The 19,462-nt window shown below is 39.3% G+C and overlaps 1 protein-coding gene across 3 annotated transcripts in view; it reads right to left on the bottom strand.

The window, feature by feature from the left end:
• The window catches only part of LOC140204548 (calmegin-like), a 34,081-nt gene extending 14,863 nt beyond the window's left edge, over positions 1–19,218 (bottom strand). Inside the window, exons 1-7 of one of the 3 annotated variants that reach the window (XM_072271265.1) lie at positions 19,083–19,218; positions 13,307–13,436; positions 10,873–11,003; positions 9,193–9,266; positions 3,973–4,025; positions 2,927–3,068; positions 92–173 (exon numbers count right to left, since the gene is read on the bottom strand). In XM_072271265.1, coding sequence (XP_072127366.1) covers positions 92–173; positions 2,927–3,068; positions 3,973–4,025; positions 9,193–9,266; positions 10,873–10,998 — 477 coding nt within the window. In that variant the 5' untranslated portion in view covers positions 10,999–11,003; positions 13,307–13,436; positions 19,083–19,218. The remainder of the gene's footprint in view (positions 1–91; positions 174–2,926; positions 3,069–3,972; positions 4,026–9,192; positions 9,267–10,872; positions 11,004–13,306; positions 13,437–19,082) is intronic. The other 2 variants (XM_072271266.1, XM_072271267.1) reach the window with 2 other exon arrangements.
• Between the last annotated feature and the right edge of the window lie 244 nt (positions 19,219–19,462).

The following is a 19,462-nucleotide window of genomic DNA, read 5'->3' on the forward strand; positions in this document are numbered from 1 at the left end:
TTAATTGAATTTGTATTGATACAATTTAAGCTAGAGACAAATTGCAGACTGTTTATTTTTACTGTTTAAGTTTATCAAAAGATTGACTTACCAGATCAAGCTGATCATTTTCTGACAGCAACTTCAGATAGGCACCACTGCACTGAACTCCATTCTGGAAATATATTTCATACCTACAGGACAGTGAGGAAGGACACACATTACACTTAATTCCAGAGTCACCTCTATTTGTCTGTCCTTTGTTATTCATTGCCTTCCACTTCATCCACCTACCATCTATTTTTGTGCCAATTAGCTCTAATGATAATCTATAAATTCTGTTAACAAGGAGAAACCATTTTCCATGGGCACATTTTGTTGTTGTATCATTCACTAATTCCTTTCCATTGTATCTGCTGCTTCACTTGAGTGAGTTTCCAGTGTTAGTTGTCATGCTGAGTGATCGGAGTATGGATACTTTTACAAAGGGAGCAAGTGTGCTTTATTTTGATTTCTTCCTCGCAGGCCCTAACAGGGTGCACTAGAAGTTAAATGAGAGAAGGCCATAAAATAGAAAATAAGAAAAAGAACACTTCCAAACAGGGATTACACTAAGGCTCAACCTGGTTCAAAAATTGTGGGATTAATCTTTGAGAAGACATTGAGTAGACTGAGACTGTATTCTCTGTAATCTAGAAGAACACGAGGAGATGTCATTGAAACATACAACATTTTTGAAGGGTTTGACAGGCTTGACTGAAGAATCTAGAACCGGAGGGCACGATTTCAAAATATGAGGAAGGCTACCTAGTACTATGATGAGGAGAAAGCTCTTCACTCAGAAGGGCAGATTCTATATTCTCCCCCTTTGAGGCCTATGGAGGCTTAGTTACATCTTTATCCACAGATTTCCAGATATGAGGGGAATCAAGGGTAGCAGGGAAAGTGCCCTAAAATGGGACTGAGATAGCAGATCAATATATGACAGAATAAGCTAAAATGGGACTGAGATAGCAGATCAATATATGACAGAATAAGCTTGAAGGGCTGCATGGCTTCCTCCTACCTTCCTGTTTTTTTAAAAAGAGTTCTTATATTAAAAGAAAGAAATGTGAATCAGCTACTTAGATTGCTGATTACGCTTAGATCAATTGCAATAAAGTAAGAGGGAATCCATCTATGATAACCTGGGCAAATTTGTTAATAAGAGAGGATCAGTTGAGAAATGTTCAAATAAAAACTGAAAGTGAAACAGACCCAGCTTATACATCCAGGGGCAAAAGCTTTTCTTGCCAATAAAGCAGCTAAAGACAACCAATGCAGTAAGAGAATATAAAACTAAATGAGAAGTGTACAAGTTTGCAAAAAAAAAATCCTAGTGAAAGAGAAACAGGAGTGTGACAAAACAAATATTAAGAAAGATAAAATGGGTGGATGAAAAGAAGCTCCTTAAGAGTATCAAAACCGACACAGAGATATTTCAGGAAAAAGGAGAATGAACAAGGGTGAAGTTAGTGCAGAAGTTTCTAGAAGTCTATTTACATCTGTGGAGTAAGCTCATTAGCGATGTACTATCCTGGGTCTCTTTATCTTAATAATGAAGTAGTTTACTAGCTTAATTAACCAGTTATCTTCCAGTATCTCAAACTGTAATTGGGAAAAATATTAAGATGTAATTGAGCACCTTAAAGTCATACTTGATGAATGTGATTGAATTCTTTTGAAGAACATTGAATAATGGATAATTGGACAAAGGAATGTCTAATTATATTACTTATGAGTACTTTTAGAAAAATATTACACGAGGGTGCCTCAAAAGAGACTGGAAGTTTAAGTTGAAGGAACAGAATGAAATTGTTATTCTAGTTAGGAAACTGATTCTTATTGGTAGGATGAGACAATTCTGCAGGAGCACAACCATTTAGTGCATTCAGTTCACATGGGCAGCTTTTAAATGGTATATAAGTTAGCTGATCTTTGCATAACATTTGCTGCAATGTCTGTATAATGGAGGTGAGGCAAAGCTCCTGTCCATAACTTCCCATTAATTGTTCTAGGTCAGAGATTGTGTATGGACATTTGAAAAGGACGGAATCGTGGTCTCTACTTGCTGTAGAACAGTCTGCTAATGTCTTCTCCTTTGCTTCACACAAAAAAATGGATATTTTGTAGATTGATGCACACAAAAATGAATTCTAAAATCATATATAGAGCCTAAAATACTTGCTGGAACTGGGGTCAATCAATGTTCTGATTATTATTGCAGTAGAATGAACGGGTTTGTTGGTGGGTTAATTGGTCCCGTGACGAGGCCAGGGGTAAATTGGGAGTTGTGGGATAGTGTGGCTTGAAGGTCCAGAAGGCCTGTCCTGCACGGCATCCCAATAAATAAATAAATAAACAATAGATTGTAAATTGCTTCAGGTTTGCGGGTCAGTCTGTGACCTGGTCTAAATCTGTTGCAATGAGCATCCTTGCAGCTGCTCTGATGATGAGATGCATGACTCATTAAATTCCCTACACACTACTTAACACAGCACAAAGCTCTATAATACAGTGAAAGCAACCATCACAGTACTTCATCGCTTCAGTTTCCCTGTGGCAGTATGTGCTTTCAGGAAGATTGAAATGAATATGTCGTTGGTTTTTCCTCGGTAGCTTTCTTGTTCTAACCTTTGTGTATTGCTGTGCCAAGGCAATCTTTTCAAAACAAGCTTTAGAAGAGACATAAAAATGGAACTTTGAAGACATTGGAGGGGCTAGGCTTCACCGAGCACCTTAAAAATGGGCACATGCGTGAGGGAGTGGGGTACAGCCGGTGTCCATGCACTTGTACACAATTAGTTCACAATAAACAGGAGCAGAGGTTCTGTTGAAAATGTAAATTCGGTGTTTTGTGTATCTTTAAGTAATGACGTGAGACTTTGAATGAGAAGACAATACTCACTGCACAATGAGAGGTTTGCCTTTGAAAGAGAAAGGTTTCTGCAAGTGGGCAGCAATAGCATGGTGTTTGGCAGGGGACTTCAGTACCAGTCCTTTATTTCCTGGAATTTTCTTGTCATAAGATTCTTCCACAGCCCACATTCCTGCAATTCAGTAACTGATCAGCCATGATCTGCAGACTTAACGTTATGAAACAAACTGACACAGTATAAGCATCTTCACATATCAGAACACAACACCACACAAAACACTTTCAATTCCTGGAACTCTAAGCCCAACAGCTCTGGTGCAAAGGAGGCAGGAACAACTTTGATTAGTGGCTTGCTAATAACTGCCTAAACTCTCCATCTTATTCAGGGGGTTGGTGCTGCCTACTGCTGTTCTGACTGTGCGAGATGGAATGGCTACTCTTCTGTGTCAGTACTCCATGATCTAACATTGAGGATCGCGGAGCAAGGCAGAAAAGGGTCGCTGAATCATTCCTAGTGGAATCTGTGATTAAAATGCTCACCTACAATGCTGGCAGTACATGGACATCAGCTACTTTGTGAAAGAATGGGAGGTTGCTCTTAAGCTGTACCTCGGGAATTGCACTGCAGTTTAGGTTCAACTTCCAGAAGGAGGCAAAACGCAGTATGCTTCATGTCGTTACTATTTGCTTGCTATGTGTATGAGAACAGCAACACTGAGCTAGAAGCTCATTCTCAGCCAAAAATATGCTTTGTGTTGCACTCAGTCATAGAGCACAATACGAGGCCCAATGGCCCACCATGCCTTGGCCAACCATCAAATGCCTATCTATACTAATCCTACTTTCTAGCACTTGGTCACTGCCTTCAGTGTCTTGCTGACTCAAGTGCTTGTTCAGTACCTGGCCCCCATCACCTTCTCCAGCAGTGCACTCCAAATTTCAACAGAAAATATTCTTCATCAATCCCTTCTCACCCTCCTGGCATTTAAATTGTAGTCTGGCAACCAAGTGAACAGAGATAAAACTCAAATTAAATTAAATTGCAGTAATCATTATATTTCATGGAAATGACTTACCTTCATATCTGGTCTCATCAGTGTCACCCTTTGTTGCCTCAGATATTACCCAGCTGGAAAGGGAATGTGAAATCTTTCAGTTCTCGTGAGGCAAACACAGTGTATGTCCTGCTGAATACTGAGCTCTCTATTACCTCTGCCAGTGTTGTTCTTCAACCAACCTCTGTGAAATGCATAGCACTGTTTTCTGGTCGGTCTACTTACTAATACCCCTTCTGTTTATCAGACATCGCCTTACCTTAGAGCCTGCTCAGATGAAACCAGTCCTAATGAAGCAACTAAGGCCAAAAAGCTGATCGTTCATTTCCCTGCCTGAACTGCTCAGTTCCTCCAGCATTTTGTGTGTGTTGCTTCAGATTTCTAGCATCTGCAGAATCTCTTGTGCCTACTCTCCGCTCCCAGGTAGATGTGCAAATGTGCAATTTGGATAACTATTATATATCCCTTTGATTCCCCACCCCCCAATCCAACTCTTCCATTTCTATGGTTTGTACTTATAAATCACTTTGATATGTCACTACAGTGCACCATTGGTAAGCAAATGAATTCCCTGCATGTTAAATGTCCAGGTCAATGTTTCTATTGATTACCTCATTGCAGCTATATAACTCAGCCATACAATCCAGAAAGTCCAAATTTGATGTTAGATTTCACTGAATAAAGTCATTCTGCATCAAATTGCAAGAGGAGTACTGGACACCCTTACACCATTGAGAGGAAAACTGTCAGAGGTGATGGCCTTGGATACTATCCATTTTTTCACCAGTGTAGTGATCATGATTGGCTCCAGTTGTGTTTCCTTTCAATGACTGAATCCCAGGTAGAAACCACTGTCTGAATGCACACATGGAGGATGGCTGATGAGTGATGTGAAGTAGGACTGGGGAACTTAACAGATCAAGAGGCAGTGTCTTTAGGAGAAAGAAAGAGAAAAAAAACTGAGATTTGAGGTAATGAACAAAAGAAACAGCTGATAAGCAAAGATTGTGTTCATTCAACCTTCAAAGAATCTAGAATTTCTTCCATCATTTGGCTTTGTGAAGCATGGTCATGATTAGAGAAAATTAGTTAACATTATTGTTTCTATCAATAACCTTTTGGCCAGGAATTTCTGCTTCGCCAACAGTTTTCAGTGTCCCAGATGCAAATTCCACCCAAAGTTGGATAAGTTTCCATAAGTATTTTTATTCACACATTTCTTCTCAGACTTTATAAATCACTAAATCTGGCATGAACCAAATCACGCAGTACTTTGGATTACAATAGTTCATTATCAGATTTTTCATAACAAAGTTTAACTAACAATGTTTCTTACAGGTTAACTTGTTAACAGGTGGTGAGGAAGACAAATGTCATGTTAGCATTTATTTCAAGAGGTTTAGAATACAAGTACAAGAATGTGATGCTGAGGCTTTATAAGGCACTGGTGAGGCCTCACCTTGAGTATTGTAAACAGTTTTGGGCTCCTCATCTTAGAAAAGATGTGCTGGCATTGGAGAGGTTCCAGAGGAGGTTCACAAGATTGATTCCAGGAATGAACGGGTTACCATACGAGGAATGTTTGATGGCTCTAGGTCTGTACTTGCTGGAATTTATAAGGATAAGGGGGGGGGGGATCTCATTGAAACTTTTTGAATGTTGAAAGGCCTAGACAGAGTAGATGTGGAAAGGATGTTTCCCATGGTGGGAGAGTCTTGGACAAGAGGGCAAAGCCTCAGGATAGAGGGGTGCCTTTTCAAAACAGAGATGCAGAGAAATTTCTTTAGCCAAAGGGTGGTGAATTTATGAAACTTGTTGCCACATGCAGCTACGGAGGCCAGGTCGGTGGGTGTATTTAAGGCAGAGATTGATAGGTTCTTCATTGGACATGCTATGAAAAGTTATGGGGAGAAGGCCAGGAACTGAGGTTGAGGAGGAGAGAATAAAGGATCAGCCATGATTGAATGGTAGAGCTGACTCGATGGGCCTGATGGCCTAATTCTGCTCCTATGTCTTATGGTCTTAAGTGAAATCCCAGTAAAAGTCACTACAGTTAATGCAATTCTCACACATGATAATTATTGGTGTTGAGTTATATGTTCAGAGAACACTTGAAAAATATTCATTGATCTCCCTTTCCCAGGTGTGATCAGAAAACTCGGTGAGGGCTGGAAATTGAACTTCACACATTCTGGTCTGTGTGACCCAGTAACACATACTTGGATGCTGGTATTACATAAGGTTATAGTAATTTAGATTAATAGAAAAATATCCAATGATGGAGAATTACATTTCTACTTGTTACATGGTGATGTCAGCACATGACCCTAAGGTTCCAAAATTCATTCCATTGCCAAAGAGATAAAATTTCCCTTTAGTTAATTGCCCAGATGGAACACATATGGGAATTTGCTATAACTGATTTTGTACAATATGTAATCAATTTAATGTAATAGGCGGGAACAGCTGAGGACTCTGTCTTAGGTGTAAAATGCTCTCTAGTCAATATTTGTGCATCTGCTCCTCACAGTTGGAACCTTTTCTCTCTATACGAATAGAATTCAGCCTGCAGTTTGAGAGGGCAAAGCTAAAGTCAGGCAAATCAGTAATACAGTGGAGTAAAGGGAATTGCTGAGGCATGAGAGAAGAACTGGCCAAAGTTGATCCGAAGGAGACACTAGCAGGAGACGGCAGAACAGCAATAGCGTTTTTGGAAGCAATTCAGAAAATGCAGATGAGATACATCCCAAAGAAGAAGTATTCTAAAGGGAGGAGGATGTAACCGTGGCTGACAAGTGAAGTTAAAGACAGACAGCATAAAAAGAAAAGCAAGGGCAAATAATACAGCAAAAACTAGAGGGTAGTTAGAGGATTGGGAAGATTTTAAAAACTAACAGAAGGTAACTAAAAAAGCCATAAGGAGAGAACAGTTGAAATATGAAGGTAAGCTAGCCAAAAATATAAAAGAGTATACCAAATGTTTTTTCAGATATATAAAGAGTAAAAGAGAGGCAAGGGTGGATATCGGACTGCTGGAAAATGATGCTGGAGAAATAGTAATGGGGACAAGAAATGGTGGATGAATTTAATAAGTATTTTGTATTAATCTTCACTGTGGAAGACGCTAGCAGTGTTCCAGAAACTCAAGTGTGTCAGGGGCAGAAGTAGCTGTTGTTGCTATTACTCCGGAGAAGGTGCTTGGGAAGCTGAGAGTTCTGAAGGTAGATAAATCACCTGGACCAGATGGACTATACTCAGAGTTCTGAAAAGGCTAGCTGAAGATATTGTGAATGCATTAGTAGTGATCTTTCAAGAATCACTAGAGTCTGTACTGGTTCCGGAGGAGTGGAAAATTGCAAATGTCACTCTATTCTTTAAGAAGGAAGGTAGGCAGAAAAAAAGGAAATTATAGGCCAATTAACCTGACTTCAGTGGTTAGGAAGATGTTGGAGTCTATTATTAAAGACGAGGTTTCACGTTACTTGGAGGCACATGATAAAATAATCCAAAGTCAGCATGGTTTCCTTGAGGAGAAATCTTGCCTAACAAATCTGTTGGAATTCTTTGAGGAAGTAACAGGTAGACTGGACAAAGGAAAGTCAGTGGATGTTGTTTACTTGGATTTTCAGAAGGCCTTTGACAAGGTGCCACATATAATGCTGCTTAACAAGATACGAACCCATAATATTACAGGAGGGATAATAGCATAGATAGAAGATTGTCTGACTGGCAGGAGGCAGAGTGGGATAAAGGGGGCCTTTTCTGGTTGGCTGCTTATGACCAGGTATTCTGCAAGGACTGGTGTTGGGATTGCTTCTTTTCACGTTATACATTAATGATTTGGATGAGAGAATTGATGGCTTTGTGGCCAAGTCTGGGGATGATACGAAGACATGTGGAGGGACAAGTAGTGCTGAGGAAGTAAGGAGGGTGCAGAAGGACTTAGACAGATCAGAAGAATGGGCAAAGAAGTGGCAGATGGAATATAGTGTAGGGAAGTGTATGGTCATGCATTTTGGTAGAAAAAAACAAAGGTGTAGACTATTTTCTAAACAGGTAAATAATAAAAAAACTTAGAGCTACAAAAGGGCTTGGAGTCACCCAGCAGGATTCTCTAAAGATTAACTTACAGGCTGAGTTGGTGGTAAGGAATGCAAATGCCATGTTAGCATTCATTTTGAGAAAACTAGAATATAAAAGCAAGGATGTAATGCTGAAGCTTTATAAGACTTTAGTCTGACCACACTTGGAGTATTAGGTTGGACTCATGCCGAAGAAATGATGCGTTTACATTGGAGATGGTCCAGAGAATGATCAAAATTTACGTTTAAGTAGTACTTCATGACTCTGGACCTGTACTCGCTGGAGTTCAGAAGAACACGGGGGTGGGGGGCTCTTATTGAAACCTATTGAATATTGAAAGGCCAAGATAGAGTAATGTGGAGAGGATGTTTCCTATAATGGGGAAGTCTAGGACCAGAGGGCACAGCCTCAGAACAGAGGGACATCCATTTAGAACGGATATGAGGAGGAATTTCTTTAGCCAAAGGGTGGTGAATCTGTGGAATGCATAGCCACATAAGGCGGTGAAGGCCAAGTCATTGGATATGCTTAAAGCAGAGCTTAATAGGTTCTTGATTAGTCAGGGCGTCAATGGTTATTGGGAGAAGGCAAGAGAGTGGAGTTGAAAGGGATAATATATCAACCATAATACAATAGCAGAGCAGTCTCAATGGGTCAGATGGCCTAATTATGCTCCTATGTCTTATGGTCTAAGACTGGTTAGAAAAGAATTGCCTTGAGGAATTTTAGCGTGTTCAACATCGAGCTTCTGGTTCTGGAATCTGAGTCTGCATTCAGAATAAACAGAAGAGATTTAGGTTTGTTATATCTAATGAGACTAGACAAAAGCAGTGGAGGTTAAAAGTGGGTTTGTCACATTGGTATACAGCACTGGCTCGGGCCTGTTGTATCCTGCCACTGGTACTGAGTGCTGGAAAATCAAGCTGCCATATCAGCTAGTCTTGTTCAGTAGAGGCTGAGCAGAAATTATCTACATCTAACCCTGAGTCCTCAGATTCTTGTTACATAGAATAGTTACAGAAAATTGTGTTATTAAATTACTGTGCATTTAACTCATTCCACCATCAGTCAGGAGAGATCTTTTATGCAGTTTAGCAGACACACCTATAGACTGCTTACACACTTGCAGTGAGATCAGATTTATGGAGGCAAGCTTACCTTTCAAGACCTTCTGTGTCAAAGGAGGCCACAAAATAAACATCACCAGCGGGCTTTGGTGGGTTATAAACAATCTGAAACATGTAATGGTAGAATGAAAAGAGAGTGCACCTGTTGAAGAAGTGATAATTATTGCATGGAAAATCTTTGCTTTAGAAAAACTGCTAATCTTTAGGCGACTCAATGGCCAGAGCTGAGATTATTGTATTATTCTTTCAGACGTGTCATTTGACATTATCCTTCTGTGAGCTCAAATATAGTTTGTGTCTGCGAATTTCGCACCAGGAGAAAAAACACAGCTTTTGTATGGATCCAGTATAACTCTTGATAACTGATAGTCAAAAATCAAATGCAAACTGTATCAATACATTGTTTAATGGTAATCAAATGTCTCAATGTGTGATTCCACATTGGTTTGCAGCTGGGTGATGTAGATCAGCAGCATCTTCAGTTCAATTTCCCAATATATGGTGAGTTGGCTGATGGAGTTTTACAACTGAGATGAAAATCTGACAGAATTTGTGCTCCTGATATTGAATATTAATGGTTAATAGTAACTTCTTTCTCAACTTACACGGTTTCCATATTTAACTTTTCTGACGACACTACTGTCGTTATCTGAATCAAAGGTGGTGACGAATTAGCATATAGGAGGGAGATTGAAAATCTGGCTGATTGGTGCCACAGCAACAACCTCTCACTCAATGTCAGAAAGAGCAAGGAGCTGATTACTGACTTCAGGAGGAGGAAACTGGAGGTCCATGATCCAGTCCTCATTGGGGGATAAGAGGTGGAGAGGGTCAACAACTTTAAATTCCTCAGTGTTATAATTTCAAAGCATCTGTCCTGGTTCCAGTACATAAGTGCCATTACAAAGAAAGCATGGCAGTACTTCTACTTTCTAAGAAGATTGCAGAAATTTGGCCTGACATCTGTACTCTTGATAAACTTCCATAGAGGGCCGGTGGAGAGTACATTGACTGATTGCATCACAGCTTGGTATGGAAACACCAAAGCTCTTAAACGGAAAAGCCTACAAAAACTATTGGATATGGCCCAGTCCGTTATGCGTAAAGCCCTTCCCACCACTGAGCGCATCTACACAGAGCACTGTCAAAGGAAAGCAGCATCTATCATCAGGGACCACCACCATCCAGGATATGTTCTCTTCTCAATGTTTCCACCAGGAAGAGGTACAGGAGCCTCAGGACCACACCACCAGGTTCAGGAACAGTTACCGCCCCTCAACCAAATGGCTCTTGAACGAGAGGGGACTAGTTCACTTGCTCTGTCACTGAACTATTCCCATAACTCATTTTTAAGGCCTCTTCATCTCATGTTCTTGATATTTGCTACTTATTTATTTATTATTACTATTAATTTTTTTCTTTTTGTATTTGCACAGTGTATTATCTTTTGCACATTGGTTGTTTGTTGGTCCTATTGGGTGTAGTCTTTCATGTATTGTGTTTCTTGTACATACTGTGATTGCACGCAAGAAAATAAATCTCAGGGTTATATATGGTGACATATATGTACTTGGATAATAAATTTTATTCGAACTTCGAACTTGAACTTTGCTGCCAGCTGCTGTGGTCTCAGGATTCAAATATTTGAAGAGGTTCCACATGGAATACTGGACATCTTAAGTTGCTTATAAGTTTAATTATGAACTCTCACCCTGTGTAGTTGAGTAGAGTCAGAATTGTCTTGAAGCTCCTCATCTTTCTTGGAGTTATCAACAGCTTGTATAAAGACCAGAACCAGTCCACAGATTCTGAGACATACGAAGGACTGTAGCCACATGCTCTCTTGTGGAAGTGAAGCAATCAATTAATTAATAAATACGTGGTAATGCAGATTCACAGAAATCACCTGCCTTCATCATAACTCTTCCCAAATTATCTCCAAATCACCTTGCAAAACATCTCTTTTCCTCCATAACCCATTGAAATCTCATGCAAGTTATGAAAAACCCTCCATCAGAACTATTGAATACATTTTGAAAGATATATTTCACTCGTTAGATGCTGTCAGAAAACTGGGAGCCTGATGTCTCCCTGAGCTGATTTATTTGGCCTTTGCTCAGGAAACACGGCTTTGGCAAGATGGGAGGGAGGGTTGGTGGTTGAATGGTCATTTCAAGAGTGCGAAAACCAAACGCATTTTCTGATGGCTGACCACATTCCCTGCTAGATTACCATGTAGTTTAGTTAAAAATTACCCTGAATCTTTGAAATTTTATCCTTTTAAATTGTTAATTAGTAGAAGAGTTCTATTTGTACTTTGGTTATTGGGATAACTCTATCTCTAAAGTAATACTTTTGTATTGTCAAAGAACAAGTGGAGATCATAATTTATGCATAAGGCTTCTTCTGAATATGAACACTCCTTTACATGTCTTTTCTACTTATTTCCTTTTGTGCGTGAGAGTTTGTGATATTGGTTGTGAGTAGAAATTTTATCTTTAAAGTGGTCACTTATTTAAGGGTTGTTTCATCTATTCAATGGCTATAACAATGTATGTAGAAAGTTCCAGGGGGCAATCTGCAATGAGCTCTCGAATAAACTACTGTTGTTTTGAGTTCCACAAGTAAGTGTGTACATCTGCATTATTGGTCATTAAGTTTCCGATAAGTGCACACACTTTATATGGGTGGTGAGGATGGGATGGCAAGGAATGACTGCCATTAAAAAGACAAGGTCATGGAGGACATCCAGTAATTATGTGATTGTACTGATAGGGTAAGTCTGAAGACTTACAATTAATTGTGGCAAGCCTGAGGTGCATGTAAAGGAGTGTTCATATTCAGAAAAAGCCTAATGCATAAATCATGATCTCCACTTGTTCTTCAACAATGGAAAATAGCGGCTGCAAAGTATATATTCTGAGTACAGATGCAAGTTCAGTAACTGTTTAGGATGATGCAAAATAACAGCCAGTACCAGTCCAGTCATTTTGGGCTAATGAAGAGCCGCTGGGTCCGTTGTTGTCTGTCATCTATAACAATGATCTGGATAATGTGGTTAACTGGATCATAAAATTTGCAGATGACACCAAGATTGGGAGTGTAGCGGACAGCGATGAATTCTATCATGGCTTGCAGAGGGATCTGGACCAACTGGAAAAATGGGTTGATGGAATATAATGCGGACAAATGCAAGGTGATGCACCTCGGTAGGACAAACTAGGGTAGGTCTTACACAGTGAATGGTAGGGCAATGAGGAGTATGGTGGAACAAAGGGATCTGGGAACACAGGTATATACAAAGTAATTCATTGAAAGCGGTGTCACAGGTAGATAGAGTCGTAAAGAAAGCTTTTGGCACATTGGCCTTCATAAATCAAAGTATTCAGTTCAGGAGTTGGGATGTTATGTTGAAGTTGTATAAGACATTGGTGAGGCCTAATTTAGAATACTGTGTGCCGATTTGGTCACCTACCAACAGGAAAGATGTAAATAATGTTGAAAGAGTACAGAGAAAATTTACAAGGAGATTGCTGGGACTGGAGGGCCTGAGTTATAAGGAAAAATTGAATAGGTTAGGACTTTATTCTTGGAATGTAGAAGATTGAGGGGAGATTTGATAGAGGTATACAAAATTATGAGGGGTATAGATAGGGTAAATGCAAGCAGGCTTTTTCCACTGAGGTTGGGTGGGACTACAACCAGAGGTCGTGGGTTAAGGGCGAAAGATGAAAAGTTTAAGGGGAACATGTGGGGAAACCTCTTCACTCAGAGGGTCATGAGAGTGTGGAATGAGCTGCCAGTACAAATAGTTCATGCAAGCTCAGTTTCAACGTTTAAGAGAAGTTTGGACAGGTACATGGATGGTAGGGGGATGGTAGGGGTATGGAGGGCTATGGTCCTGGGGCTGGTTGATGGGAGCAGGCAGTGTAAATGGTTTGGCATGGACTAGATGGGCCAAAGGGTCTGCCTCTGGGCTGTACTTTTCTATGACTCGATGACTCAGTTTATGACAAGGTGGGGGAGCTATTTAATTTTTCCATACAATGTGTGGAGATAATCTTAGGGTGAAAACTCTGGAGGTCTCCCCTTAGCAGTTCCTGGAGTAAGGCATGTTTGTCGCAGCTCCATCTTTTACAACTTACTTTCCACTGTTAGATTTGTTCAAAGTTTGAAGATTTATTACTTTTGCTGAAGGATTTACGATTCAATTACGATGGCTGATACTCGATCTGGAATTGAGTGGTGGCAAAGGTGGCAAAACTCTTTCCGAAGCTGAAAAAACAAAGAAATCAGAGGAAGTCTCTTCAGAAAGAATGCTCTCTTCAATAGAAGCTATAGATGCTAAGATCGGACGGTAGATACCAAAATCGATTAGCTGACGAACGCTAATGAAAAGCTGGAAAAAACTATTTTTGCTGTTCAGGAATCTTTGAAGAATCTGGAAGATCAATATCAGATGCTTAAACAGAACACTCATAGAATTGAAAGAGAACAGGAGTCAACGAGTCAAACTATTAAAGAACAAGGATTCAAGTTATCTTCTATGGAAAAGAAAATTAATGAGGTTACTTCGGAGTTATCAAGAATTAAGAAGAAAACAATCGATTTGGAAAGCAGAAGTCGCAGGATGAATTTATGCATACTGGGCTTGCCTGAAAATACGAAAACCGGTGAGCCAGTAAAGTTCTTTTCGAACATGTTATATTCACTTTTTAGTGAGATTCTTGAAGCCTGTCCGCTACTGGACAGAGCTCAACGAATTCAGCCGAAATGAAACCTCGTCCTTTTATAGTATGTCTGCGTTATTTTACAACCAAAGAAGCTATTCTTCTGGATGCAAGGAAAAGGGATAAGCTAATTTATAACGGAGCAAAGATTTGTATAGTTGAAGATTTTACCCCAGAGTTTTATGCTGAAAGAATTAAATATCGGGAAATCATAGAACCATAGAACCATAGAAACTACAGCACAGAAACAGGCCCTTTGGCCCTTCTTGGCTGTGCCGAACCATTTTCTGCCTAGTCCCACTGACCTGCACACGGACCATATCCCTCCATACACCTCCCATCCATGTATCTGTCCAATTTATTCTTAAATGTTAAAAAAGAACCCGCATTTACCACCTTGTCTGGCAGCTCATTCCATACTCCCACCACTCTCTGTGTGAAGAAGCCCCCCCTAATGTTCCCTTTAAACTTTTCCCCCCTCACCCTTAACCCATGTCCTCTGGTTTTTTCTCCCCTTGCCTCAGTGGAAAAAGCCTGCTTGCATTCACTCTATCTATACCCATCATAATTTTATATACCTCTATCAAATCTCCCCTCATTCTTCTACGCTCCAGGGAATAAAGTCCTAACCTATTCAACCTTTCTCTGTAACTGAGTTTCTCAAGTCCCGGCAACATCCTTGTAAACCTTCTCTGCACTCTTTCAACCTTATTTATATCCTTCCTGTAATTTGGTGACCAAAACTGAACACAATACTCCAGATTCGGCCTCACCAATGCCTTATACAACCTCATCATAACATTCCAGCTCTTATATTCAATACTTCAATTAATAAAGGCCAATGTACCAAAAGCTCTCTTTACGATCCTATCTACCTGTGACGACAATTTTAGGGAATTTTGTATCTGTATTCCCAGATCCCTCTGTTCCACTGCACTCCTCAGTGCCTTACCATTAACCCTGTATGTTCTACGTTGGTTTGTCCTTCCAACGTGCAATACCTCACACTTGTCAGTATTAATCTCCATCTGCCATTTGTCAGCCCATTTTTCCAGCTGGTCCAAGTCCCTCTGCAGGCTCTGAAAACCTTCCTCACTGTCTACTACACCTCCAATCTTTGTATCATCAGAAAACTTGCTGATCCAATTTACCACATTATCATCCAAATCATTGATATAGATGACAAATAACAATGGACCCAGCACTGATCCCTGTGGCACACCACTAGTCACAGGCCTCCACTCAGAGAAGCAATTCTCTACCACCACTCTCTGGCTTCTTCCATCGAGCCAATGTCTAATCCAATTTACCACCTCTCCATGTATACCTAGCGACTGAATTTTCCTAACTAACCTCCCATGCGGGACCTTGTCAAAGGCCTTACTGAAGTCCATGTAGACAATATCCACTGCCTTCCCTTCATCCATTTTCCTGGTAACCTCCTCAAAAAACTCCAACAGATTGGTCAAACATGACCTACCACGCACAAAGCCATGTTGACTCTTCCTAACAAGCCCCTGTCTATCCAAATGCTCGTAGATTCTGTCTCTTAGTACTCCCTCCAATAAATTACCTACTACTGACGTTAAACTCACTGGCCTATAATTTCCCGGATTACTTTTCGATCCTTTTTTAAACAACGGAACAACATGAGCCACTCTCCAATCCTCTGGCACTTCACCCGTAGACAGCGACATTTTAAATATTTCTGCCAGGGCCCCCGCAATTTCAACACTAGTCTCCTTCAAGGTCCGAGGAAACACTCTGTCAGGTCCCGGGGATTTATCCACTTTAATTTTCCTCAAGGCAGCAAGCACCTCCTCCTTTTCAATCTGTACAGTTTCCATGGTCTCACTACTTGATTCCCTCAATTCTATAGATTTCATGCCAGCTTCCTTAGTAAATACAGACGCAAAAAACCTATTTAAGATCTCCCCCATTTCCTTTGGTTCCGCACAAAGCCGACCACTCTGATCTTCAAGAGGACCAATTTTATCCCTTACAATCCTTTTGCTCTTAATATACTTGTAAAAGCTCTTTGGATTATCCTTCACTTTGACTGCCAAGGCAACCTCATGTCTTCTTTTTGCCCTCCTGATTTCTTTCTTAAGTATTTTCTTGCACTTCTTATACTCCTCAAGCACCTGATTTACCCCCTGTTTCCTATACATTTCATACAACTCCCTCTTCTTCTTTATCAGAGTTGCAATATCCCTTGAGAACCAAGGTTCCTTATTCCTATGGCTGAACTTTATAAGATTAACTGTCGTCCTTCTCTGCGTTATCCGGCTCGTCTGATAATTACTCCACCTAATTCTCATTCAAAACGGATTGACTCCCCAGAAGACGGTTGGAAATTTATAAAGGAGTTTAAGTCCATTTTGTAAGCAATTTGAATGGTTAATCCTTAGCTGGGAGCTGTTGTAGCGGTTTCGATGAAAGTCCGCTCCACGTTTTATGAGTGCCCAGACATGGACTTGGTTGATTTACTCAGATCCATTGTTGTTTGCTTTAATAGTTAATATAGTTTTGGACTTTATATATATATAATTACTTATTCTTTCTTTGATTTGTAAGTCTTTAACATTAGTTGTAGTTTATTAGTTGGTTGGATTTATCTTTTTTGCATACATGGTTACGTATCTTAAATGAATCTAAGATGGCCGTCGTTAGTTCGGTGTTAGCTATTGTTCGACATAATATGAAAATATTTGGAAATTGTTATTTATGTACCTTTTGTTATGTCTTTCTGGTGGTGGCAACGTATTACTTTGTAAGCAAGAGCTGCTAACTGGAGACAGGGGTCAAAGGTCATTGGAGCAGCATGCCGTCTGTCTATTGGACGGTTTCCGGGTTTTCGGGAGAGGGAGGTGGGTCTATTAGATTAGTTTTTTTTCGACTGGGCAGTCCTGTGAGGTTTTTTTTTGTCAATTATCTTGCTTCTCTTTCTGATCGAGTCATGCTTTGTCCTTTCTTCGGATTTAGTTTCCGCCTGCGCATTAGCTTACTTTATAAGAATTTTAAATATGGATTTTAATAAAATTAATATAATGTCTTGGAATCTGAATGGTATGAACCAACCTATTAAGCGCAGAAAGATTTTTAAGAAATTAAAAACACTTCATGCGGATATTATTTTTGTGTAGGAGACTCATATCTGTAGGCAGAATGAAAATCGTTTTTTTAAATTTTGGAAGAGACCCTTATTTCATTCTTTATCAGTAAATAAAATAAGAGGGATATCTATTTTGTACATTTCAACACAGTTACTGATTTAATTGATAATTGATCCCAAATTGATCTTGTATATCTGTGAAGAGTATTTTCTACAAATTTCCACTCAGGCTTCTTCACTGAAATTAGGTCTGATATGAACTGGTACGATCAGGCTGAATTTAAGCAACACTATATTAAAAATGCTTTAAAATATATTCCTTGTTGTATATAAAATAGATGCATCAGAGAAAGTAAGCATTTTAAATCAGTGTTAATCCACAAATTGCTCAAAATATTCAGCATATCATTATGTTATATGAGGAGAAAGAGCAGCTGTTAATGTTTCGGGTAGAAGATCTCTCATCAAAACTACTGAATTTAATTTAAATCAATGATGATGACATTTACAATATACAAAAAAAAAGTCAGGCTGGGGTATACCAGTGAATTCCTTATAGCTTCAAAAGAAATTCTTGACCTTTCCGATGTATAGATATAATATACTCCAAATATCCGGACCTGCCTCTCGGTTTTTTTGCACTACCTTACTTCCCATTTTTCTATTTTCTATTTATGATTTATAATTTAAGTTTTTAATATTACTAATTTAAACTATTTTAAATATTTAATATTTGTAATCCATGGAGCGGGAAGCGCAGAATCAAATATCGCTATGATGATTGTACGTTCTAGTACCAATTGTTTGGCAACAATAAAGTATTAAGTATAAAGTATAAATACTAGAAATCTGAAAACAATACAGAAAATGTTCAAAATATTTAACAAATGAGGTAGCTTCTGTGGTGAGACAAACAATAAATACTTCAGGTTGATGATGTTTCATAAGAACCTAGATGTTACCTGAGTTGGTTGGGTATTTCCAAAATGACGAAGGGTTTTCCACTTGGAACTTTACATCCATTTCTCTTTCCACACATGCTGTCTGATCCCCTGAATATTTCTGGCATTTTATGTCCATGATTTTCTGATTTATTTGAAATATGTTATTCATGAACTTGTGCCCAGAAGACAACTGGTGCCTTCTCAAAGACCCACGGATTAAGCAGAAGGTGGAAATACACTGAGACAAATTACCGTCAGGCAGACATTTGAAAAATCTGCCTTAATTGACAGCATAGGAAAGGGACTTTACAACTGGAATAGCTACGTTTCAGTGCAAAGGAGCTGAGAGGCAGAAAACAATCCATATCATTGTTAAAAACTGGTCAGTCTCTGTGGGGAGTTTCAGTTCATGTCTACTGTGTAAGTACACTAAATTCACACAGTTCAATTCATTTCAAAGGTGAGTCAGGTAATGAGTGGCAAGGTTAAAGGCAGAGGGAGAGTACAATTTAGTCAACAACTTTCGTTTATCTGTGTTTAATCTCATCTTCAGATTCCAAGATATTAATAGATTATATCCATTGCTTTAGTTATAGCTTGTCACCATCCAGTGCTAACTTTTCTCCCAATCTTTTCATAGCTTTAATGCTTGTTCTCATCTTCCTAATAAACAATATGTTCTAATTTAATTAACTTGAATGAATGAAAGGTGGATGCCACCTTTGACAGAAGTCATTGCCTGCCCTTGACTAACAACCCAGGGCAGTTCTGGAGAAGGTGCACACATTGTCTGCCTGTAATCTTCAGAGCAGTGTATACTGTTAACAATATTGTTATTGATAAGTTTACTTCATTTTAGATTATATTTTCTTTGTTATTTCCAGGCTCTCTATAAAACCATGTATTATGTTTGGTTATTTTTTTTATCAAAGATACTAATATCTTTAAAAAAAGCTGTATATTTAAACACTTGCTGAGACAATAGAAAGACATTTCAGTCTTTCAGGGGATACTTGTCTCCCCTGGTGAGAAATGTCTTCCTTCTCCTCCTGCCTCCAACATCTTGTAAAAACAAGAAGTGATTGCACATCAATACAGCTATTATATTACATATAATAGGAACATTACTCACCCACTGTTTCATATAAGGAGCTTAGTAAGGAAAGGAACAATATTCTACACCTACATTTAGGGCTACCTCTTGACAGAAAGTGTTTTGGGCCCTGGCTGTTTTCAGCTCCCCTGTGTAAAGGCCTTGCTGCACAGAACAGGCCAGAGCTACTTCTAACTTCTCAACCTTTGCCCCCGGCAACCAGAGGAACCTTTCACCAGGTGGAGTCATGGCAACCAGCCAAGAATGGAATGTGCAGTGATTGTTCTCCTCATTCACTTGCAGTGAGACTCACTTACATTAAAAAATGTTACTTATTTTCAAGTAGTCTCGCATACTGAGATACAAATTCAGCTGCATTAATGTATTAGCTTATCAATTCACTCCTCTTACTAAACCAC

The sequence above is a fragment of the Mobula birostris genome, chromosome 10 (assembly GCF_030028105.1).
Source record: "Mobula birostris isolate sMobBir1 chromosome 10, sMobBir1.hap1, whole genome shotgun sequence".
NCBI lineage: Eukaryota > Metazoa > Chordata > Chondrichthyes > Myliobatiformes > Myliobatidae > Mobula > Mobula birostris.